This window comes from Vulpes vulpes, chromosome 13 (genome assembly GCF_048418805.1).
Source record: "Vulpes vulpes isolate BD-2025 chromosome 13, VulVul3, whole genome shotgun sequence".
NCBI lineage: Eukaryota > Metazoa > Chordata > Mammalia > Carnivora > Canidae > Vulpes > Vulpes vulpes.
This window is the reverse complement of record NC_132792.1, coordinates 158,768,458-158,792,022: the sequence shown is the minus strand read 5'-3', so window position 1 is coordinate 158,792,022 and position 23,565 is coordinate 158,768,458. Positions and strand designations below refer to the sequence as shown.

Below are 23,565 nucleotides of genomic sequence, written 5' to 3'. Positions count from 1 at the left end.
TCACCCCTCTGCCCCCTACACCTCAGAACTTAGGGATCGGGAGACCCTCCCGCTGAAGGCGCTCCCCTCCCCTCCTCCAGGGAACCCCGCAGCTGGGGCCGGGGACCCCCGGGGCCCACAGTGGCACCCATCCAAGTTCCATCAAGTTGTGCCATTGTCTCAGCTGGGGCCCGGTTTCTGGAGCCCCCAGCGCCTGGCTGGCCCTCTCGGGGGCCCAGGTCCTGCCACATGCACACCTCCAACTCCCGCACACCTCCAACTCCCGATGCCTGCCCAGCCCAGGGGGCTCCACGCTTGAGGGGGTTCCATGCTCAGGGAGCCTGGGGGGCTTGGGGAGCCTGGGGACCTCGGGGGCGGGGGGGGGGGGGGGGGGGGGGGGGCTTGCGGGGCTCGGGGAGCTCGGGGTGCTGGGGGGTTATGGGGAGCTCGGGGGGGGGGTTCAGGGGGGCTTGTGGAGCTCGGGGAGTCTTGGGGAGCTCAGGGAGCTGGGGGAGCTCGGGGTGCTTGGGGAGCCTGGGGAGCTTGGGGAGCTCAGGAGCTTGGGGAGCTCAGGGTACTGGGGGGGGCTTGGGGGTCATGGGGAGCTGGTCACGGGGAGCTCGGGGAGCCTGGGGAGCTGGGGGGGGGGCTGGGGAGCTCAGGGGACTGGGGGGGGTGCTTGGGGGTCATGGGGAGCTTGAGGAGCCCAGGGAGCTTGGGGGTCATGGGGAGCCGGGGGAGCTCAGGGAGCTCAGGGAGCTGGGGGGTCACGGGGAGCCTGGGCAGCTGGGAGCTCGGGGGACTTGGGGAGCTGGGGGGGCTCGGGGAGCTGGGGGGTCACGGGGAGCCTGGGGAGCTGGGGGGGCTGGGAGCTCGGGGGTCATGGGGAGCCCGGGGAGCTCGGGGAGCTCAGGGAGCTGGGGGGTCACGGGGAGCCTGGGCAGCTGGGAGCTCGGGGGACTTGGGGAGCTGGGGGGGCTCGGGGAGCTGGGGGGTCACGGGGAGCCTGGGGAGCTGGGGGGGCTGGGAGCTCGGGGGTCATGGGGAGCCCGGGGAGCTCGGGGAGCTCAGGGAGCTGGGGGGTCACGGGGAGCCTGGGCAGCTGGGAGCTCGGGGGACTTGGGGAGCTGGGGGGGCTCGGGGAGCTGGGGGGTCACGGGGAGCCTGGGGAGCTGGGGGGGCTGGGAGCTCGGGGGACTTGGGGAGCCCGGGGAGCTCGGGGAGCTCAGGGAGCTCGGGCAGCTCGGGGTCGCGGGGGTCCCGGGAGCCTGCAGTCCTCCCCGGCGCGGCCGAGACCCTCCCGCCGCAGCCCCCCGCCCCCCGCCCCCGGCCCGGGCACTGCGGCAGGCGCCGCGCTTACCTGCGGGGCCGATCCGCCGAGCGCCCCGCCCCGGGCAGGCGCGGCCGCAGCATCCTCCCCGCCGCCGCCGCCGCCGCTCGCCCGGCCCCGCGCCCGCTCGCCCCGCCGCCGCTCGCATCGCGGCTCCAGCTGGCCTTAAAGCGACAGAGCCCCATTCCGCCGCCGCCGCCGCCGCTCCCGGGCCCCGGCCGCGCAGGCGGGGAGCGGGCTCTTTAACGCCCGGAGCAGGTAGACAAAGAGCCGCCGCAGCCCGGCCTTCCGGGGGCCTCGGGCGCCCAGAGATGCCCCGGGCTGGGGCCCCGACCTCCACCTGGGCCGCTCGCGGTGAGCCCCGGGGCTGGCGGCGGGTGCTGCGAGGGCGTCCTCCCGGGCCTGCCCCCCCCCCCCCCAGGCCGGGCCCTGCAGGAGCCCGGGTCAGCACCAGCACCCGAGGGCTGGGGAGGGGAGCCTAGCAAGGTGTGCCCTCCCCAGTGCCACACCTGGGGGCGGGGGGGGGTGCACTAGGGCTTCCCCAGGTGAGGGAATGCAGAGGAGGCCAGGTGTGCCCGGAGGGGGAGGGGACGGCGGCCCGGGGGAAAGAGCCCCTTGCACCGTGCAGGGGTCTGCGCCTTCACCAGGACACACTTGCAGCTGCCTAAGAAGAAAGATGATCCCAAGGCAGAAGGATTTTAGTTTTAAGAAGAAAAACGAAGTGGGACCCAGTAGCAGGGCTCCCCACTGAGCACTTAACTCTCCGGGTTCAAACAAGGAGACCTGCACAGAGGCCCTGACCAAGGCGCCCAGCTCCCCCAGCCTCCCCCGGCCCTGGAAGGGGCTGAGTGCGTAAGGTTAGGTCCCCATCCCAGTGTGATCCGGACAAACCCAAGAGACTCCGTTTTACAAACAAGACAGATGACACCTGCAGTTTCTTAAAGCAAGAAAAATAACAGCAGTGATCTTTTTAAAAGCCCCCACCCCCACCCCAGGACTGACCTAAGGGGGCCAGGGCGCCACTGAGCAGCAGAGGTCTCTGGTGTCTGGGCGGCTTGGGGTGATCCAGCTGCACACAGAGACCCTAGGTGTTCCCCCAGGCCGGTCGCCTCAGCACCTTTAGCTTTCTGGGCCTGTTTGCACAAAAGTTCATGCAGAGGAGATGCACACTCCCGAGCTCCTCCCAGCTCCCCAGCCTGTAAGGAGGTCTGGATGGTGCTTTGAGCGCTGGGGATGGCCCTTCTCCCTAAAAGCCCATCTGGCTCCAGTCCTCTGATTCCTGGGGCCACTGACCTGGGGCTGCAGCTCCACACCCACCATCCACCACCGGATCTTGGGGGGTGGGGAGCTCACAGAGGGAACTCTGTCCCGGATGCCCCTGAGTCCCCCTGAGTCCGAGAGGGGTCTGATTCTGAGGGTGCCTACTGTGGTCAAGTTTTCCACATATGCTTGGAGATCCCCGGGGAGTAAAGCACTGCAGTGATCCCAGCACCAGTGCTTCGGGCTTCCCCGTAGCGTGTGGTGGGGGCAAGTCCATTTTTATTCCCTTTACTCTACGCTAAGTGGTTTGGGGTGGTAGGACGCACAGGCAAGGTGCACCGGGTCCCGAGCAGACCTGCTTTGAGGGCGCTCAGAGCAAGGCAGGTGGTCTTCTCCAGCATGTTCACCCATCTCAGGCCAGGACGGTGTTCCTAGAGGGAACCCCTGTCCCAGCTCTTCCTCCTCACCACCACCCTAAGGAGGGTGAGCGTGCGCAGCTGTGCTGGGGCTGGCCTGGGTCATCTGGGGAACAGCTTAGAGTGACACGCACCATAAGGGATTCTCTTTAGCCTCAGCCAGCATCCTGAGTAAGATGACTTTGTCTGAGCCAGAGGAATGTCACCAGCAGGGGATGTTTTCCCCCCAGATCGAGCTGTGCATTTTCCATAAGGTTTCCTCCTTTGTGGCTTTGAGGGCAGAGCCTAACGGGAGGGAGGGAGGGAGGGAGGGAGGGAGGGGAGACCTACAGAGGTGAGGCTCCCTGCTAACGTGGAGGGCCGGGCAGGGACTGAGCTGTCCCAGAACATCCCTTCACAGCCTTGCAGAGCCCATGTGGCCCTATCCCTCCTCCTCACACAGGCAGCCTGCCCGTCCTCCTTTGCCCCCCACCCCTGGCGGCACCGCACCCCCCACAGCATCTGGGCACAGGGGAGGAGCTCCCAGCTCCTGAGTTTTGTCCTCATCCTCCCACCCCCACCAAGGGGAGTCTGGGCTAGAGGATCTCCAGACCCGCTCCTGAACTGCTGGAAGCCCGCAGAATCTGGGGTTTCCCTTTCCTCTTTCCTTGCCGCCCGCCGCCCGAGGAAAGTGGCTTGCCCTGTTGTCTCTACCTTCTACTTACCTCTCTGCCTGGTGGAGGGAGGGCCCAGGGGGCTTTTACAGGGGAAGGAGCAGGGTCCCAGACACGTCAAGAAATAGCATGCAAATTAGCACCTGCTATTTTCAGCCAATGGGTCAAAGCACTTTGGGTAATTGGACAGCAGCACTGAAGACAAGTGCTGTCTGGGGGCTTCTGGGAAGCCGGTAAAACACAACCTCCCCTGTCAGCAGACCCAGCTCTGGCCTCGAAGAGGCCCTGACCCTGCCCATCACCGGGGTGTGGCAGACCGGGGGCGGGGCAAGGTGGCCTCGTTGCCTTGACGACAATGGGGGGGGGCATCCCGGGAGTGCTGGGGGGGTTGGGGGACTCTGAGCTCTTGTTTCTGGGTCCCAGGCTGCAGAGTTGTGGCCGGGGACAGACGGAGTGGGGGACAGCCCAGGCACGTGGTGGAGGGGGAAGACACCTGCTGACAGGGAGCTGGGAGTCAGGCACTTTTCCAGAGAGAAAACCCAGCCAAAGAGGGAGAGAGGAAAAAGGCCCATCTATCTCAGATAGGCCTCCCCTGTGCTCCTCTGGCTTCTCTTCAAAGAGTCCTTGGGAGCCATGATCTCATTTGTCTCCCGTGCCAGGGCCAGGGCCGTCAGAGCGGCTCTTTATAAGGGGAAACTGAGGCACAAGGAAAGACGCGGAAATCTCTAAAGCAGAGGGCAGAGCCCAGATTAATATGCATGAGATCTTTTAGCCAGATTCCTGGGGGGGGGGGGGGTGATACCCTGCCCATCACTCCTCCACACACACCTCAAAGGATCTCTGGAGTCACCCCAACCCAGGCCCAAGGTCCTCCAGACCAGCGTTCCATTTCCATCAGGAACATCCAAAGACAGTTCATGGGGAGGCTCTGGTTGTGTCCTTGACCATAATCTCAAAGGTTAACGGGGTCGGTTAGAGTGAGGCACAAGCAAAAAGAGAGAGAAAGACCCGCCAGGAAGGCCCATGTGGTCTGAGTTCCAGTGTCACCTGCCTGGGGGTTTCTGGGTTCCAGTGTCTGCCCTCCATGAGCCGGGGCCAGTCAGAGAGGCTCCGTTGGGGTTCTGCGGTGCAGGCTGAGCCCTGAGACCCCTCCACGTCCTGGCCAGGCTGGGCTGGCTGCATGGTGGCAGAGGCAGAGCAAAGCACACCTACCATGTGGAGAGGGGTGACGAGGAGAGAAAGACTTCGACCAGAACCCAGGGGCGCAGGGGCGCAGGGGCACAGGGGCACGGGAAAGGACTTGGGGAGGACCCTTTCCCGTGGGGACCTACTCCCAGACCCCCCCAGTGACCCCAGTGACTCCTGGGGAAATCATCTGGTGGGACCTTGATAGAAACATCTATGACAACCATTCCTAGGCTCTGTGGGGACACTTTCGTGACTCTAATTTTATTTACAAACAACCTAATGCTCTAAGGTAAGGCAGGTGTCACTGTACACAGGTATGGAAGCCGTGACGTTAGTCCCAGGCTCGGGATCACTGTCTCTTAGAAATGATTTGGGGGCCCCCGGGTGGCTGCTCAGTGGTTGAGCGTCTGCCTTCAGCTCAGGTCGTGATGCCGGGATCCCAGGATCCCGGGATTCGAGTCCCAATCGGGGTCCCCGCAGGGAGCCTGCTTCTCTCTTTGCCTGTGTCTCTGCCTCTCTCTGTGTCCCGTGAATAAATAAATAAAATCTTAAAAAAAAACAAAACAGATTTCATCCAGTGGATTTCTTGCCTCCTCAGGGAGGCCTGAGCTTCCAGGAGGACCTTGTGCACTACCCCGTGGGCTTCTCTGCTCCTGACCTACTGAGGCGGTACCTTCCCTCACGACTTCCAGGTCCTTCCCGGAGGAGGTGCCAGGGAGCCTGGGACTGAGCCACCTCCTGTGGTCCCATAACCCAGAATGTCAGAGCCGAAAAAAATTGCCGAGCTCCTGCGGTTCAAGGCCCTCATTCTCACAGGGAGGAAGTGGGGCTAAGAAAGTGACCTCCTCCAGGTCCCCCGCAGAACCTGGGCTTCCCGATTCCCCAGGGCTTGCCAGCAGCCAGCGCCCCCCTCACCAACTCCCTCCCCAGGGCGGCCTGGAGGGTGGGCATGGGGGGCATTTAGATGGGGCGCTGGAGGCAGTAGGTGCGGCAGGGGCGGCGGGGCCCCAGCGAGAAGCCTCTGGAGCAGCACCCGAGCCAGCTAGCGGGACCAGCCCAGCCGCCCCGCCGGGTTAGGGCTCCGCAAATGTTCACAGGACCTCTGAGGAAACCTGCTTTGGCTCGGCCCACCCGGGAGAGGAGGCCGCGCCCCACAGCCCCACAGCCAGCTGCTGGCCTGCAAGGCCTGCCTGGCGTCCTCCGGCCATCACCTGAACCTCGGGGCTCCGGGCGGCTCTGGGCACACGGGGCGATGGGAAGGGGTGAGGGTCCCAGAAGGACCCCACAGACCCTCAGCCAGTCTCCCTGGGCGGGTGTGTGTGTGCACACCCAAAAGCCCCCCAGCTCAGCTCCCCGAGGCCAGAAGCCAGACTGCGAGACCACAGCACTGCCCCAGCAGCCACAGCGGGGCTGGAGCTCCCCCCTCCAGTAGGAGGTCCCCCAGGCTTCGGGAAGGCTCCAGAAGCGCACCGTCCTTTCCTCCCGCGGACCCTCTCAGCGGCCACCGCCCCCTGCTCCCAGCCATCCCCTGCCCTGGCCCAGATTATCGTAGCACCTTCCTCTCCAGGCTTCCAGGGTCCCCCTGGTTTCCCCTAGCGACCCTCCCCGTGGGAGCCAGGCGGGCCGCGAACCAAACACGTTGGACCTCATCACTCAGTCCTTTCCCTGAAACCTTCCCGGTTTGGCTAGAAGAAAAGCCAGAGGCCTCACCCTGAGGTGTAAGACGCTGTATGGCCAGGCCCCTGGCTACCTCCTGATCTCACTTCTGAGCACTCTCCCGTTTACTCTGCATCAGCCGCACTGACCTCTTTGCAGCTCCTTGAACACATGCCCATTCTTGCCTCAGGGCCTTTGCACATGCCTTCGTGCGTGCGGTTTGCCAGGGAAGCCTTCCCTGACCACCGGAGCTCAACGGCGCCCTCCCCGGCGCTCCCGGCCTCTTACCCTGCCTCTTTTCCTTATGGCACCCGGCACCAGCTAATCTACTGGGCCTTTATTTGTCGTCCCTTTTCCGTATACGAGTTTAAGAACAATGTCTGTTCTGTGCGCTTGCCGTATCCCCAGACGTCCTGTACAGCAGGTTCTCTACTGGTATTTATCAAACATGTGAATAAATATCCCGACGCAGGCATCATCACCTTTCACTTCAGACAATGAGATGAAGCCCTAAGAGGCCACTTAACGTATCCGAGGTCCTGCAGGTGGTGAGTGGCCAACGGGAGAATTAAATCCAGGGCAGCTGGACTCCAGAATGTTCCATCGACGTCGCCAACCTGCCCTTGAAGAACGGCAAACTGACCACAGGCACCGGTGGAGCCACAGGAGGCCACCTGGCTGCTGCCTCCTGGGCGTCAGGGGCAGCTGCTCGGGGCGGGGAAGGGCAGGATCTCTCCGCGGGAGCCTCGCCCGGGGGGCGTTTTGCTCCGGCTAAATCCGGGAAACTGGGATCCCCTGAGGACAGTTCGGTCCAGCAAGGGCCCGGGCAGCAGGCCCAGCAAGGGCCGGCGACGGCGGAGGATCAGCCCTGTCCCTCCTCTTCCTTACCGTCGATGGAACGTCAGCAGTCCTGGGAGCCCAGTGCTGGAGGCCCTGCCCCGGGCCGGCCACAGGGCCCCCTGCTCGTCGGCGGTGGCCTTCCTGGCAGCCCCTGTCGTCAGAGCCATGGGGGCCGGGATGGAAGCCCGACTCCGAAGCTCAGGGTGGCTGGGACACTGAGAAAGGGGACGGGGAGGCGAGGGCCGGGGAAGGAGCGGGAAGAGAGCTGTGGCCAGTGGGGAGGAAGGGCAGGTCAAGGTGGAGACGTGTCCCTGCCTCTCGGGCTGCAGACGCCCCCAAGCCGAAGGGACGGGGCGCAGGAAGAGCAGGCTGGCGGCGTGGCTCAGGCCCTGGGCTGAGAGCAGGGCCCCGGGCCTCCCGGCACCCTTCGCGCCCGTCTGGTGGCTAACGCGCCCCTGCCCGCCGGCAGCCCTGCACCCCGCCCTCTGCCACTGGGATCCGTGCACACACAGCCTCTTTGTACCCGGCGCCTCCCACACGTGTCCGGATGGGTCTCACACAGCGTCTGTGTCCCTCGTCCCCTCCTTGGCGCGCCCGGCACCAATGCATTGGCTGTTTATCTGCGGCGCGTGCCCCCCCCCTCCTTCCTTATCTCCCACGACCCCGTCTTGCATATTCAGTGAATGCCCATCTCTTGGGTAGACGCGTGCTTTGGGTCTCTCTGGGCCCGACTCTTTCTGCCTGTTTTTTGTTTTTTTTTTAATCTAGACCTTTATCCATCTAACTGCGCTTGTCCCATTTTCACCCCGATACACAGGCAGGAGTGATCCAGTCCTGCAGACTCTTCGGGGCACCCCCCGTGCAAGCTCAGTGGGTAAGTCTGACTGCCTGGCCTGCTAGCCTCTCTTACTTAGCTGCAGTGAATGGTCTCTTTTGCTGCCTGGCCAGAGACATCTGATTGCCCAGAGGCCAGAGCTGGCCCCTCGTGGACATCCTGGGACAGCCCAGCCTTTGAGCCGGCGTCAACAAGGACTTGTATTCAGAGGCTTGGGTTGCTCCTTCTGGCCCTTCTGCCGATGGCCCTGAGCTCCTGGAGGTGGCTATTCTGCGGTTCTCCGAAGCAAGATCCTGTCTTGCAAGATAGAGAGGTCACTTTGGGGCATTCCATGTGGGGGTCCCTGACGATGATTCATTAGCCAGTCAATAGCATGACCTGAGAATATACTCCGCTGGGCACTGAAAAAATAGAAAACAGGGTCTCTGTCCATGGGAAGCTCCCACTCCAGTGGAAGGCATGTGATCCCTGCCCCAGAAATGCTCCGAGGCTTAGGGGGCACGGGGACGGCGCACAGAGGGCAAGGCGTCATGGTACACCCAGTGGGGCAGGGGTGTAACCAGAAAGAGCCCAGGACACGGGAGTCAGAAGGCCTGGGTTTTGCTCTGGTGCGGCCACTTTTAAGTTACGTGAGCCTGGCAATCCACGTTCCAATCTCCTCACTTGCACCGTGGGGGAAAGAATATCTAATTCAGGTTTAAGATTAAATTAGGTAATGAGACATTAGTGTTTTGTAAGCCCCACATGCTATGCAATTGTTAGAGAACCTAAAAGGCACAAGCGACTGCGGTGTAAGTCATACACATGAGTTCCAAGACCATCCAGGGTCAGACAGCAATGATGTAACCATGGGATGAATCAGAGAAGGCTTCCTGGAAGCAGGGGATTGGCAGACGACTGGGCAACTGGGCATCATCACCCAGGTGGCAAAGTTCCATCCTGCAGATGGTCTTTGGGACCTTTACTGCTTTAATTTTCTAGGAGCCAACCAAGAGCAGGGAGGGAGGTAACGCTTACGGAGCCCATGCTGCAAACCTAGTGTATTAACACAACATATTCTAGAACATCCTTATAGGAATCCTATGCCCATACAACTATGCCCACTTGAATGGATTTACAGCTTTCCCAAAGCCTCAGAGCTGGGATCCGAACCCAGGCCTGTCATACTTCTACACTTAAGGTCTTTCTGTAATATCAGGTTGCACGGAATTTCCAGGCACTAGCTGAGGCCAGCTGGCTGATCACAGACTATAAGGTAGGTGGGGAAAGGAGGAGGGAGCTGACAAAGAAGACAGACAGGTGGACAGGCAGGTGGGCAGGGCTGCTGCGGGGGGAGGTGGCGGGGGAGGGGAGCCAAACCCCTCTCGAGGGCTTCCTCAACCCCTTATCCATCCTGATGTCGACCAAACTGTATGTCATCGAACTCCGTGAAAACCCCAGCAGCTCAATTGTAGGTTACTAGGACACACGAGGGGAGGGGCCTCGCCTCAGCCTGCATCAGTTGCCACGGCAACGAGCACACATCCAGCCGCCCCTCCGGAATACCTGCTCACTCCAACCTTGCATCAACCCCGGTGGGTTGGAACAGCCACTGCGATCCAAGTTAACCCCACACAGACCGTACAGTGCTAACACTGTTGTGTCTTAAGAACTCGGGGGTGTTTCAAGGGCCAGGAGCAGGAAGCAGACTCCACGCCTCCCTTCCCTTCCGACTTCCCTCTTTATGATCAAGGCTGTGTGTCCCACCCACCCGCAGTCACTGTGCCCGTAGGTGCTACTAGAAAATCCAGGAGGCGGTGCCCCGTGGAGTTGCCCTCCGCCCATCGTAACTGCCGCTGAAAGGTAAAAATACCCATGTGTCCTTGCCCACGGCACGGGGCACTCTGAGGAGTGTTCCACGTCATCTCCCAGAAGCCCCTCAGTGCCCGTTGCCCACGGCAGTACCCTGCACTGGCTTCCCCTCTCTTCGCTGACTCACGACCCCATTGCCCATCAGTGTTTTCTAGAATCATCTCCCAAATAAACCGCTTGCACTCGAATAAAACACTTGTCTCAAAGTCTCCGTCTGGTGACCCCAGCACAAGACACAGGACACTTCAAAGACAATAAACGTATGTTTGAGTGTGGTAGACAGCCAGGCAGCCGGTCACGATGGGAGAGGTGCCAGGTCTGCTCGTGCGACCTCGCATGCGTTAGCCCAGCTTCCCTGCACAACTACCTGAGGCCCAGACCCGCACACACAGACCATTGGCCACGTGAGAACGTTGCGCGAACAGGTGTGGCTGGGTCCGGCCGCACCCCCTGTGCTCGGCAGGCCGCCTCGCTGGTCAGCCTCGAGTGAGGATCGGAAACATCCTCTTGAAGCACGGAGGTCAGCAAACGCTTTTCCGAACGCTGTTGTCACCTCGCAGGTGCACGTGATGGCTTCGGCCCAGCCACTGGGGGACGTCTGCCACCGAATGGCTAACAAATAAGAGCCAGCATTCGCCGGGCACCTGCGCAGAAACGTATTCACAAACTCAATCCCTGCACCAATCTCACGGGGCAGCCACCGTGACCGCCAGGGACACCGAGGCCAAGGGAGGATAAGCACTCACCCGAGCCCACAGAGCTCACAGGAAGGGCCAGGACTAGACCCAGGAGCGCAGCCTCCACTCTAAGCCGCTCCACTACGCCGCGGCTCAGCTACGCCTACGTAGATGAGCCTGTTCTCGAAGGTCCGCCGAGGTGACTGCGCACCATAGGGCCAGGAGAACGGCAAGGTGGTGCTGAAGAGCACAACGGGATCCATCGTCCCGGGCAAAAAGAAGTCAAAACCCAAATCCAGTGAACTCCTCCGCCCGGCGGAAGAAGTCTTATTTGGCTACTCTACCAGCTCCCACGGAAGACAGAGGCCACCAGCGAAACAAGCAGAGCAGGACGCTGACATCAGAGCAACACATTCCAAGCCAACTGCCCTTCACAGGTTTCAAAGCCCTCCTGCATGTTCTTTGTCCCCGGATCCTCCGAAGGCAAAGATGACCGCCTTTCTGTGAATGAGCTGGCTAAGGCTCAGAGAGGCGAGCGGGCCTGTCGGGCCACACAGCAAGTGGAGGGTGCTCGGATGGAAGCCCCGATCTCCAGGCGCTCCTCCCCCCGCACCTCCGAGCCTATCACCCAAGGCTGCCTCTGTGAATCTGGGGTCAACCCGTAATTGTCAGATGTCATCCCCCCAAATGGCAGCAACCGTGCTCCACCTCAAGGACACGTCCCCTCTTTTGCCATAGACCCGGTAGGCATCCGACCTCCCTCTTAGATTTGAAGCTTTTCAAGGACAGAAACTGGGTTTCCTTCTTGAGCCTCGATGTTGGGGCCTCCCCTGAGTGACCCCCTACCATCCTCCGCCTTAATCCTTGTGTTCCCTGGGCAAAAGCCAGGCCTGGGCCAGCTGCCCACGAGGTGGGGTATCTAAAGAACTGCCAGGAAACAAAGAAGATAAAGGGAGTAGAGTAAGGCTCTCCCCGCCGCACATTCAAATTTAATAAAGGTTCTCCTCTCTTTGTACATAAACCCTACAAACCTGGTGCCCATTCCAAGAGAATTCTTGTCACCGAAGGTGGTGCAGTTGGACACCTTGGGGTTCCCGGGTCAGGCATCCGCCAAGCTGAAGAGCAGCGGACGAGGCTCCTTCTCAGGAGGGTGGCTGAAGACAGAGGCTGGGAGGTGTCTCTTTAAGGCTTGGGCTCACTGCCTCTGGGAGCAAGGAGCCAGCCTGGGAGAAGGCAGGGGCCTACAGTTTATTTTAGTTGACATTTTTCAAACGTCAGGAGACTTCAGAGCCAAGAAGGAAACGAATCCCATCTGTTCCCGAGCCCCCAAGCACGGTTCAAGAGGACAGGCTGGGGAAGGGGGGGCAGGCCAGGAGGGAACAAGAAGACTGGAACATCCAGCCACACACATGGAGCAGGAAACCACCTGGGGAGAGACACAGGGCACGGCAGACAGTCGCCAGGAAGCCCCGCTGTCCCCTAACACACACCCGCGGGGCTCCTGCCGGCCCGGTCTCGGGCTCTGTGGCCTTTGGCGTGGGTCACGGGACAGCAGGGCTGCTGGGGACACAGTTGTCCGCCGCGTGCATGGCGCCCACTGGAGGTGTGCGACACGGCAGTAGTGCTGCCGGCTAGGCCCGGGGTCCCTGCTCCTTACGCGGCGCAGCTTGGACACAGCCCCCCCCCCCCAGCTGCTGTCTGCGGGGGCAGAGATGGAGGCGTCGAAGAGGACATCCAAGTTCCAGGAGGCGGGTGGGGAGTGGAGGGCTCCTGACCTCCTCCCCCTTGGGCACACTTGGTCCCTCTGCCCAGCGCTGTATTCCCCACCGTCTACACCGCTGCCCCAACTCTGGGTGCCAGAGGCGGGAAGCACAGATGGCCGTGGAACTTATCTTCTTACTGAGATTAAATTCCAGACCTTCCTATTTTTAGAAGAACAAATTCCTGTACTCTTTTCAAGAGGTAAAAATGTCTCGAACTGTCATCTAGGACAGTCAGCAGCCAACCTGATGCTGTCTACACTGTCACGCTTTGGTTATTACCCTGGCAGGACACGTGTCAGGCGGTGAGGAGTCTGGGCGCCAAATTTTAAGAGGATCATTCACAACTTGAGAGCTTCCAGGGGAGGCTGACCAGGATAATTGGGATCTGGAAAACTGGGTCATTTAAGAAAATAATGAAATAAGCTGGGGGCCTTTTTTTTTTTTCTTTTCTTTTTTTGGTCTAGGGAAGAGACTATCTGAGCAATCATTAAGAACATGTTGAGGGACGCCCAGGGGGCTCAGGGGTTGAGCATCTGCCTTCGGCTCCTGGGGTCCTGGGATCGAGTCCCACCATTGGGCTTCTGCAGGGAGCCTGCTTCTCCCTCTGCCTGTCTCTGCCTCTCGCTCTGGGTCTCTCATGAGTAAATAAATAAAATCTTAAAAAAAATAAAAAAAGAACATGTTGAAATACCTGAATGAAGACATATTCTATTTTTCTTGGATGGCAGCATTTGAATCAATAGGCAGAAGCGAAGCAGATTTCAGGTGAACGTTTAGAAACTTTCTCATAATTTTCTTCTATTTGAAATAGAATATGCTCACTCTGTCTATGCAAGGGAACACTGAAAAAGCAGCTTTCATGCATTTCAGGAGAGCTTTAAAGAAGAGTCTTGTCGTTAATGGGAAGATAGATTAGTCCAACATCACTGAGAAGTTGTAGGAAAATATGGCTTCCTGAGTAGCAGAGAATCTGCCTCGGTAGGTCTGGAATGAGATTTGGAATCTATATTTTTAACAGGAACCACTAGTTATAAAACTCTCCTAAGAAAACACAGAGGGATAAGGTTCATGACATTGGATCTGGCAGTGACTTCTTGGATACAACACCCAAAGCGTAGGCAGCAAAAGAAACATTAGATATACTGGAGTTCATCAAAATGAAAAACTTCTGGGCTCAAAGGACACTAATGATAGAGTGAAGAGGCAACCCACACCATGGGAGAAAATATCTGCAATTCACGTGTCTGATAAGGGATTAATAAGCACAATATATAAAGAACTCTTACAACTCAACAACAACAACGCAACCCAATTAGAAAATAGGCAAAGGACTCGAACAGACATTTTTCCAAAGAAGACCTACAAACGGCCAATAAACATGTGAAACGACGGTCAACATTGGTACGCATCAGGGAAACACAAATCAAAACCCCAAGGAGACAGCTCTTTGCACAGTCGGGTGGCTGTTACTAAAAACCGAAGCAAACAGGAAAGTGGAAGTGCTGCAAGGAGGTGGGGAACCTGTACCCCTCCCACACTGCCGGTGGCAAGGTAAGATGGTACGGGCGCTGTGGAAGACAGTAGAGCGGTTCCTCAAAAAGATTAAAAACAGAGTTTAGGGATCCCTGGGTGGCGCAGCGGTTTGACGCCTGCCTTTGGCCCAGGGCGCGATCCTGGAGACCCGGGATCGAATCCCACGTCGGGCTCCCGGTGCATGGAGCCTGCTTCTCCCTCTGCCTATGTCTCTGCCTCTCTCTCTCTCTGTGACTATCATAAATAAAAAATATATATATATAAATAAATAAAAACAGAGTTTAACTACAGGTGATCATATACAACTACATGTGATCGGATAATTCTGCTTCTCAGCGTACACCCCAAAGAATTGAAGACAAGAGCTTGAACAGTTATCTGCATCCCAATGTTCAAGGCAGGATTATCTACAACAGCCAAAACGTACAAACGATCCACCGACAGCTGAACGGACGAACAAAATGCGCCATAGCCATACGTTAAAATATTACCAGCCTTAGAAACGAAAGTTCTGGTATATGCTACACACAAATGAACGCTGGGGACATGATGCTGGGTAAAACACACCAGTCACAGAAGGGCAAATCCTGTACGATTCTCCCCAGACGAGGTACGCAGAGCAGCCAGGGGCACAGGGACCGACAGCAGAATGGTGGCTGCCAGGGGCTGGGGCGAGGGGGACGCGATGACCTAGGGTTTAACGGGGACAGAGTTTCGGTTTGGGAGGATGGAAAAAGTCATGGAGATGGATGGCGCTCACGGTCACACAACAATGTGAACGCGCTTCCTGCCTCCGTGCTGAACTCGGGAAAATGGCTGGCATATTAGCCATATATATATAAAAAAACCAACAACACGTACTTTACCCCATTTTTTAAAAAAGAACTGTGATTTTTAAAAATAGGATTCTCTTGGCAGCAAATTCACCTTCCTCATTCTAGTTCGCTGAGCTTCCGCTTGCAGAATTTGCCTTCCCTATGCCCCCAGAGACTGGCAACCCAGGAAAGATCTGGTGCTCGGATGGAGCAGAGAGCGCTCCGCTGATGTGGGACTGAGCACCAGCTGGGGGAGGGCCCCCCAAGGCGCTGCTCCCCCAGCAGATACTTGAGAGCGCTCAGAGTCCCTGTCACCTCTCCTGGCTCACTCAGATGGCTTGTGGCTGCTCGTGTCACCCACAAGGGAAAGCAGAGGCTTCAGTTCCTCTGCTGGTCTGGTGCTGGGAGCTCCTGGGAGGCAGGAAAGTGAGTGGCAAAGGGCAGTGGCTGACAGGGGTCAAGGTGGCATCACTGTGCGGTGACAAGGGAAGCCCTGCAGGCCACCCCTACAGGGAATGGCCCTGCCCCTTTCATGAGTAGGGAAAACAATTTTCTTCGAAAACTGGACGTTTTCTAAATTATAAAACCTGGATGAAAACCACAGTGGGGATGGGGGCTGAGCAGGGGCCGCTCAGGTCTGCGTGTTCTCTTCGAGATTGGCTGGAATCTAAGGTGCCCGGTCTCTAATGGGAAAGCACAACACTTAACCATGAAAACATAGCATTGGGGAGTGATTGTTTACATTAAAATTACTGGGATTATTAGTGGGTTCCCCTCAGCTCTGGCTGCCTCTAGCACACTGAAGGGCGGGTGTGTTCCCAGTCCTGGCAGGGAAGCCCACCAAGGGGAAACCTGGAAACTACCACGTGTTAAGAGTTCCTGCCAATGGCAGAGCGACCATAAAAACAACACACGTGCGGTTATCTTGGAAGCCACGCCGCAGTCGGCGCGAAGGTCCACCCCGCGATCCGCCGTGCCAGCACCTGCCCGCGTGAGCTCCCGGCTTCCCTGGGCTCACGGCCAGTCGGGGGATGTGCGGGAAGGGCACGTTCTCACTCATGCTGGCCTCAGTGAAGTTGAAGTCTTGCTTCTTTTTTTTTTTTTAACTGATTCAGGATCACACACACTGTCCAGAGGGAAGGGGATAAAGAAAGTGCTAGAGGGTGGATTAAGGGCATCTTTCCCGGCTCCTTCTGCCCACCATTCCATACTCCCGTGCCCGCAAAATCTACGTTCACAGGACGGGCCAGCGGCCACGCCATCGGTCCCAGCTACGGATTCTGAGTGGCGCTGGGGTGAGACTGCACCCTCCCCGGGGGCGGGCCTGGGGGCCACAGAGGGCGGGAGTCGTCCTGCTCCTTCAGAATGGCATTTTGACAATAATGATAATAGTCACAAGAGCAAAAAAATAAAAATAAAAATAAATAGCTGACACTTACTGAGCATCTACCAGGAACCAGGAATTATTCCAAGCACTTCATAGATGCTGATGTATTTAATCCTTAGAATTAGCCTGAGATAGGTTCTATTGCCGGCATCGAGCACATGGGCCAACCGAACCCCGGGGAGGTTAACTACCTTGCCCGCGCTCACACAGCCACCAAGTCCTGCCACCTGCCTCAGGCTGCGATCTCTCCAGAGGCAGGAGTCCTGTGCCTCCCAGGGTTCGGGAAATTTCCTGCCAAGGCCACTGCGGGCACCGCGGGCGGTGGCTCTCACCTCCCTCCATCTGGAGCTCCCTGGGGGCTGGGGCTCCGGCCATCCCAACCCACGGGGACCTTTCGGAGCTCTGTGCCTCACAGGGGTGCGCCTCCCTTGGCCCTACCCAGCTGGGAGCCCTCAGAGGGCAGGGATCGGGCCTCCCTCGTAGGGGCAGCTTCCCAGAGCAGCCCATCCGATACGGTGGCTCCCCTTCCCGGCCAGCGGAGCCTGTGAGCACAGGGGGAGCCGGGTGCCTCTTCCCCTGTCCCAGCTGCAAGCTGCCGGGTCTGAGCGTGAGCTCAGGCGGCCTCTGGGATTTAAGAGGCGGTAAACAACCCCATGCATGACTCAGTTGTTTTGCTCTGGAGCAGCAGCGGCATGGGCCAGACAGGCTCTGCCCAGGCCCTGCTCGTTTGTCCCCAGGGGTGGGGAACAGTGGATGGCGCAGGGCTCAGCTCTCAGACCTTTCCTAGGAGGGGCTACTTTTCACTCTCTTGAAGCTTGCGGGGGTTTCTATTGGGAAGAGGTGGTCCCCCAGAGGGCTAGGGGGAAGGGTGTTGCCGCTACTTGTGTGGTCCCTTGGAAAGTCCCAGCAACCCAAGAAGGAAGCGAGGAGAAGCAGCAGGGAGGTGAAAGATACCCTGGAGAAGCTTCCAGAACCACTAGGCTCTCCAGTCCCCCAGCTTGGAAGAGCTGGGCCAGGACCCCGCACGCCCTGCACGCCCCGCAAGCCTCTTCCTTCCTATGTCCTCCCTCACTTTGCAGCTGGTCACTGGTGTCCCCGCGGCTGCACACTCAGCCCTGCCAACCGGGCGGAGGAGAGGAGAGGAGAGGAGGGTCCCCGAGGCGGGAAGGCCCGGGAAGGAGCGGACCCTGCTCACAGGCCAGGCCAGGGGCTAGGAAGTCGCGCTGCAGGTACCAGGTCTGCAGAGGAAGAAGCCGGGGCAGCGGGGGCAGGGACGGGGACGGGGACGGGGACGGGGACAGGCTGCCCGGGGCAGGCACAGGGCGCCGGGGCCGGGGCAAGGACCGGGACCGGGAAGGAAGCAGAGCCCCCGGGACCAGTTTTCTGTTCCAGGGGTTTCATTCTCTGTACGTGTGGGCCTCAGGTAGACCAACGCTGCACCAGCATCCTCTTTTTTGCAAATGGGGCAGAGGAGGCGGTCCGCGGCGCACCTGGGGGGCGGGGCGGGACCCGGCCTTTGGGGCGGGGGCGGGGCGAGCCGTGGAGTGACAGCCACACGGGCCAATGAGAGGGAGGGCCCCGCGCTGACCAATTAGCACCTCGGAGGGAGGGGCCCTGCACCGACCAATCAGCTCCCCGGGGAGGTAGGGCCCCGCGCCGACCAATCAGCTCCCCGGGGAGGCCCCCCCGCCGACCAATCAGCTCCTCCCGCGGCGGCCCCGCCCACCCCGCAAGGCCCCGCAGCCCGGCGGCGTCGGGTCCCAGCGCAGCTGCAGCCGGGAGGGACCCCGTCCCCGTCCCCCGTCCCCATCCCCCGCCCCCTCGCCCCGCCGTGCAAGGGCCTTACCCGGTAGTGATGTCGTCGTCCTCCGTCATGGTCTTGCCCATGAGGTCGCTGTCGCTCATGTAGCCGGACTTGAGGTCCACCTCGTCCGAGTCCAGGGACTCCACCAGCTCCAGGCGGGAGATGTGGCTGAGCTTGCTGGGGCTGCGCATGGGCATGGTGTGCGAGTAGTGGGCCCGCTCCCCGTGCATGTACCAGGCGGGCGGCCCCTCGGAGCGGCAGCCCCCGCCCACCGACGGCGCGTCCCCGGCCTGCAGCCGCGGGCTGGACTGGCCATAGCGCCAGGACAGAGGGGACGAGCGGCTGGAGAGGCTGGACACGCTGCGAGGGTTGGCGTCGTCGCTGTCGTAGCAGGTCATCTCCAGGGAGCTGGGCAGAGGGCAGAAGGGCACTGGTTTTCCCTGGGGCCCTGTCTCCCCGCTTCCCGGGCCCTCCCGCCTCCTCTGCACCTGCCCAGGTGGCTCCACCGCCTCCAGGAGGCCTCTGGGTGCGGGGCGCCCTGCTACATGTCACCTGAGCTTGTCAGAGGAAAAGGACTCCACGTGCCATATCCTGCCTAAGGGCACAGGCCTTACACTGGGTTTCAATCCTTTTCTACCATCCATCCACCCGTAAGTGAGCTGGAGGCGAAGTAATCAGCCCTGCTAAGCCTCCACTCCCGTATCTGTCAAATGGGGATAACAGCCTATGAGCTACTCCACAAAGTGGTAAGGCTCACCTAGGCGATGTCTAACACGGTGCCCGGTCTACGGAAGCTGCTCGATAAATGGGAAGGGTCCAGTGAGATCTCTTGGGCCAAGTGAGATAGACTGGTCACCCGAGCTTGAAAGGCCCTGGTCACTCCTTTGCTCGGGGTCTGCCTATTACCTCTTTTCTGTTAATGAGCTGAGAGCCAGCTGATTCCCAAGCCGGATGGCAAAGTCTGGAGTGGGTTACAGCAGCTACAGGCAAAGCCTCGGGAACCCGAGATGTGTGGCTGGTTCCCACTAAGACGAGGCCCCCAGTGAAGGGCCTAGGCCATCAGGAGAAAGCAGCAGAACCTCACCAGAGACCAGAAAGCAGCCTCCACGGGAAAGAGGAGAGAATGCGTGGAAATGGACAAGAGGGCAAAGACAGGATGTGCAGGGTCCCAGGCCTCGGGCCCAGGGCTGTGCCGGACGGCCTGACACAAAGGGAGTCTGGAAGCTGGGGAAGGAGACGCCTTTCTCCTTCAGGGACCCAGGCGGCTGCAGGGAGAAAGGATAGCTGGGATCTGCTTGGAGAGGCAGCCCCGACTGGGGTTCAGATGGACACTGACCAGCCCACGCGGCCCAGCAGTGTTGCCAGCCCTGGTCAACCACAGGCAGGGTCTCAGAGGCGTGGCCCAACTGAAGCCACGCAGGGTTGAGCAACTGAAATAGGATGCGTAGGCCAAGACGCTGGGCAGCCGTGGCAATCGGGGGCTGGACACAAGTTACACAAGCCGAGGAACCCTCACTCGGTGAACACACCTATATCCTAGTCACTGCGGGAGTTAAGGTATGAGCAGGACGCTGATTTTTCTGTTCTTGTTTTTGGAATATTCCTTGAAAAAAAGAAAATCCTCCTATATCGTCTCTACCAAACCCTGAGAAAACAGGGTTGATCTTTTTTTTTTTTTTTAAGATTTTAATTATTTATTTGAAATCAAGAGAAAAAGAGAAAGAGAGAGAAAGCATAAGCAGAGGGGAGGGGCAGAGGGAGAGGGAGAAGCAGGCTCCCCTGACACGGGGCTCGATCCCAGGACCCCAAGATCATGACCCAAGCTAAAGGCAGCCCCTCACTGACTGAGCCCTCCCAGGTGCCCCCAAAGGTGGATTTTTTTGGTCAACGGAGCTGGAAGAGCCAAAAGACCCCGGGCCGTGAGCAGGCTGGTGGTGCCTGCGGAAGTCCTGCGGACACGCCGGGGGAGCCCTGGCCTCCCTGACCTGGTGCACACCCACGTCCCCGCTCTGCGCCCACCGCTGTGCGGGGCGTGTGCTCCCGCGTCCACCGTGCCAGTTCGGTTTCTAATCCCGCGGGCCTCAGCGCGAAGGGACGTTCCCTGGAGGAGACCGGGGCCCGTGTGCCGTCTGCCCGGCTCACCGCCGCGTGTCAGCGCCCTGCACGGGCCCGGCGTGCACTCGGCCGCGTGGGCAAACCCACGACGGGCGTGCGAGTGGAAGGGCAGGGAAGTCTCGTCGTCAGACCCAGCGCGGGGAGGCACGCGGTGAGTGTGCAGTCAAGGCAAGCTGACCGAGACGATGAGATGAGGAGGGCAAAGGGAAGGAGGGGGACGATGGCGACGGGGCGCTGGAGAGCTCCGGGACAGCCTGCGACCCTCGGCCGGCTACACCGCGGCAATAAAATTAGTGCGCAGTGTGGGCCGTGTTGAGATCCAGATTCCTCAGTTCTATTCCGGGCCTACCCGGTTCGCTCTCTGCTCGGCGCGAAGGTGCCTCTTCCCCGGGTTTGCTGCTCTTTTTTATCCCCCCAGCACGGCTCCAGACATCTCTAAGCGGGGGAGGATCCTAGCTCCAAACTTCGGTTCTTGCCTTCCTTCCGTTTCTGAATCTGGCCCTTCAGCCTCGTGTGTGTGTGTGTGTGTGTGTGTGTGTGTGTGTGTGTCCCTCTCCCCCCCTCCCCTCCCTCGTGTCTCTGTCTCTGGGGTGGGGAGAGCGGCGGGCCTGGAGCAGAGGGAGACTTTCATTTCCTCTCCAGCCCCAGCCCCCTGACCCAGCCGCTCTCCTTGCTGGGGAAACGAGCCAGCAGAAATAGAGGAAACAGGACAGAAATAAAGATTTCTGAAAAAGGAATTGAATCTAGAGCTAGCCTGTAAGTTCCAGAGTGAAAATAACCTGGCTGCGAGCACTCACTGGATGCGAAGCTTATTAGGAACAAAGCCTGTGTTTGTTCTGGGGCCTGGTGCCCAGCACGGTGCCTGGCACAGGTTCTAAGCTTGCCGGACACGGACGCCCCCCGCCCCATCAGCCTGGGGGACTCTGGCAAGGGACCCCCCACCTCCTCCCCAGCCTCGGTCGTTGCTTCTCTAACCCAGAGGATATGAAAAGAGCCAGGGCCGAGGGAAGGGCTGATGGATGGGAAGCACTGAAGAGCCAGAAAAACTCAGGGAATCGTGGTCTTGGCTATCAAAGTGTGGAACAGGAATAACATAAACCAAAGGCTAAGAGAGGAAGTGGCTCTGGGTCCACACAGTAAACAGCAAAACCAGCTTCAGGCTCTCGGTTCCTTTTCCATAAAGGGAGACAGAAACCAGAGGCCTGAGCCTCACCCCCTCAAACCAAGTCAGCTTTATGCAAAAGGTTTTCGGCCTCCCTCCCCTCTTCTCCACCCCAAACAGAAAGCAAATGGGGTCAGGCTGTCCTGCTTATTAACTGGCTGGCTGCTCCGAGTCAGTGGCACCAGGACACCGAAGCCGCTGCCTCTACCCTTCCCCTGTGGGTGAGTCACTTGGGGTGTGACCCCTCGGCAACTAAGCGCTTCCTGCCTTCTTTGGCTCAGAGCCGGGCTCCGACGACTTCCCTGGTTGGGGGAAGGAGGATCAAGATTGCATATGCCCTGGGCCCCCCAACGGGTGAGGCCAGCTGAGCCCGGCCCCTGTCCCACTTGGGTCCTGCTCGGGGCTGTGAGGGATGGAGGCTAGAGACAGATGTAAGGGGCCTCCAGAAGCCCCACCGTGCACTGTCTTCCTCAGCCGTCCTTGACCACACCCCTTTCAGCAGGCTGGGTCCCGCTGGCCTGAGCGCAGGTCACCCCACAGAGCAGAGGCTCTGATTTACCGTTTAGAATTAAAATATTTCTGCCATCTGGGGGCAGAGGGCCGAGCGTCCAACACGGAGGATGGGACTGGGCTGGGCGGAGTCATGGAAGCAGAAGAACTAGAGCCCAAGGGTGAAGCGGCTGAAGCCTGATTTGAGGTCCACTTCCTGCAATCCCACAGCGCACCAGGCCGCCTGGCAGCTAGTGAGCTGCCTGTCACTGGAGGTATGTAAATGTAGCCTGGCCAGCGCCTGGCCACACACTTGGGCTCAGCAAAGCCCCCGTCCCCTGGTCCTTGTGTCCCAGCTCTGCTCTCATGCTCCAACCCCAGGAGATGGGGAGGAACCAAGCTGCAGGCCAACTGGACAGGCCGCCCCATCCCTCTCAGCCTTCCTGCTCCACACCCCCCGTGATTTCCCAACCCGGGCTGTGTGCTCCCGCCCCTCTGCCCCCTGGCCCCCTGGAGCCTGGAGCATGAGCTCATCCGAGGAGCCAGCCGGGAGGTTCTGAGTCACGGAGCCGCTCCAGGGGGAGGGCCGGGGCCGGGGGCGGGGTGCTGGGTGCTCACAGTGCAGGCCGCGGGCCGGAGGGGCACAGCCACGGCACCGATCTGGGTGGCGTGGGACCGGGCACTCAGGCTCCCTCGGCCGCTGGCTCAAGAGGCAAGAGGACACGCGAGTGACGGCAGAGGGAACGGACGCTGGGTGTCGGGATGGGCACGGTTCTAGAACCCTCTAACCACAGACACTTCAGCACAGGAGAGGGGCAGCATCTGCAGCGCATGAGGAGACCAGGGTCTGGAGGGAAGTGGACACAGAAGGTCACACCCCAAGTCACATGGTGTCCCCCCCCTTCAAACTCCTGTGCGTCGAGAAATCTCCCGCCCGAGCTCGGCCGGACCCAGGCAAAGCCGACGCGCCCCCTCCTCTCCCCGGAGCGGGGGTGCCGCGGGGTCCGTGCCCCGCTCTCCAGAGTGGGAGCGAGCGAGTGGGCAGCTCGGACTCACCTGTGGGCCACCTGGGACCCCCGCAGGCTGGACATGGTCTCCTCCAGGTTCTGCCGAAGATCCAGGACATTCTGCACGGTCCGCTTTCTCTGGGACTCCGGGTCTGCAGGGAGAGGACAGCAGCCGGGTGAGCGAGGCTTGGGGAGAGCCGAGGCGTCAGGGCGCAGACGCGGAGCGTGTCCCCGGAGCCCGCCCCGGCCACGTGCGCCTCTCGCCCCGGGAGGGGTCTGTGTGGGGCGCACCTCCCGGACCCCCACCCCGGCACGTCCTCTTCTGGCTTCATTTTCGGGAGGCCTTGCTTCTCCCAGCACGGGCCCCAGGCGAGGTCACCCGAGCGTCCACCCGAGCCCGGGTCCGGGGATGCGCGGCGTCTGCCCCTTTCCGCGGCCTAACTACTCCCCGGGAGACGTGCTACCCACGGGCACTGGCCCGGCCGCGTGCAGCCGCCACGGGGGCCCGGGGACGCAGAGCCCGGCTCCCGGGGTGCGGCGGGCAGGTGGACGGCGGGAGGAGCCTTCCCAGGGGCGCGGCCTGAGTTCCGGAGCGCGGCCGCCACCCTCGGGAGCCTGACCGGTCAGGGTGGCCCGCTCCAGCCTTGGTTTCTCCGCCGACCATCACCACGGACAGCGGACAAGAGTCTACGCCAGCAGAGCCGCCCAGGGACCTCAGCCCGTCACCTTCCCAGGGTGACAATAACGCCCAAAAGCCTAAGTAAGGGGTAGGGAGCACGAAGGACTCCGAGACCCTCTCCATCCC

At 60.3% G+C, this 23,565-nt stretch overlaps 1 protein-coding gene across 9 annotated transcripts in view; it reads right to left on the bottom strand.

The window, feature by feature from the left end:
• The window catches only part of NAV1 (neuron navigator 1), a 244,587-nt gene that overhangs the window by 78,861 nt on the left and 142,161 nt on the right, over positions 1 to 23,565 (bottom strand). For 5 of the 9 annotated variants that reach the window (XM_072733471.1, XM_072733468.1, XM_072733469.1 and 2 more), the window contains 2 exons: positions 22,810 to 22,912; positions 18,030 to 18,395 (listed from right to left, as the gene is read on the bottom strand). In XM_072733471.1, coding sequence (XP_072589572.1) covers positions 18,030 to 18,395; positions 22,810 to 22,912 — 469 coding nt within the window. Of the gene's footprint in view, positions 1 to 1,339; positions 1,525 to 11,716; positions 12,522 to 18,029; positions 18,396 to 22,809; positions 22,913 to 23,565 lie in introns of those variants that run through there. The other 4 variants (XM_072733473.1, XM_072733476.1, XM_072733475.1 and 1 more) reach the window with 3 other exon arrangements.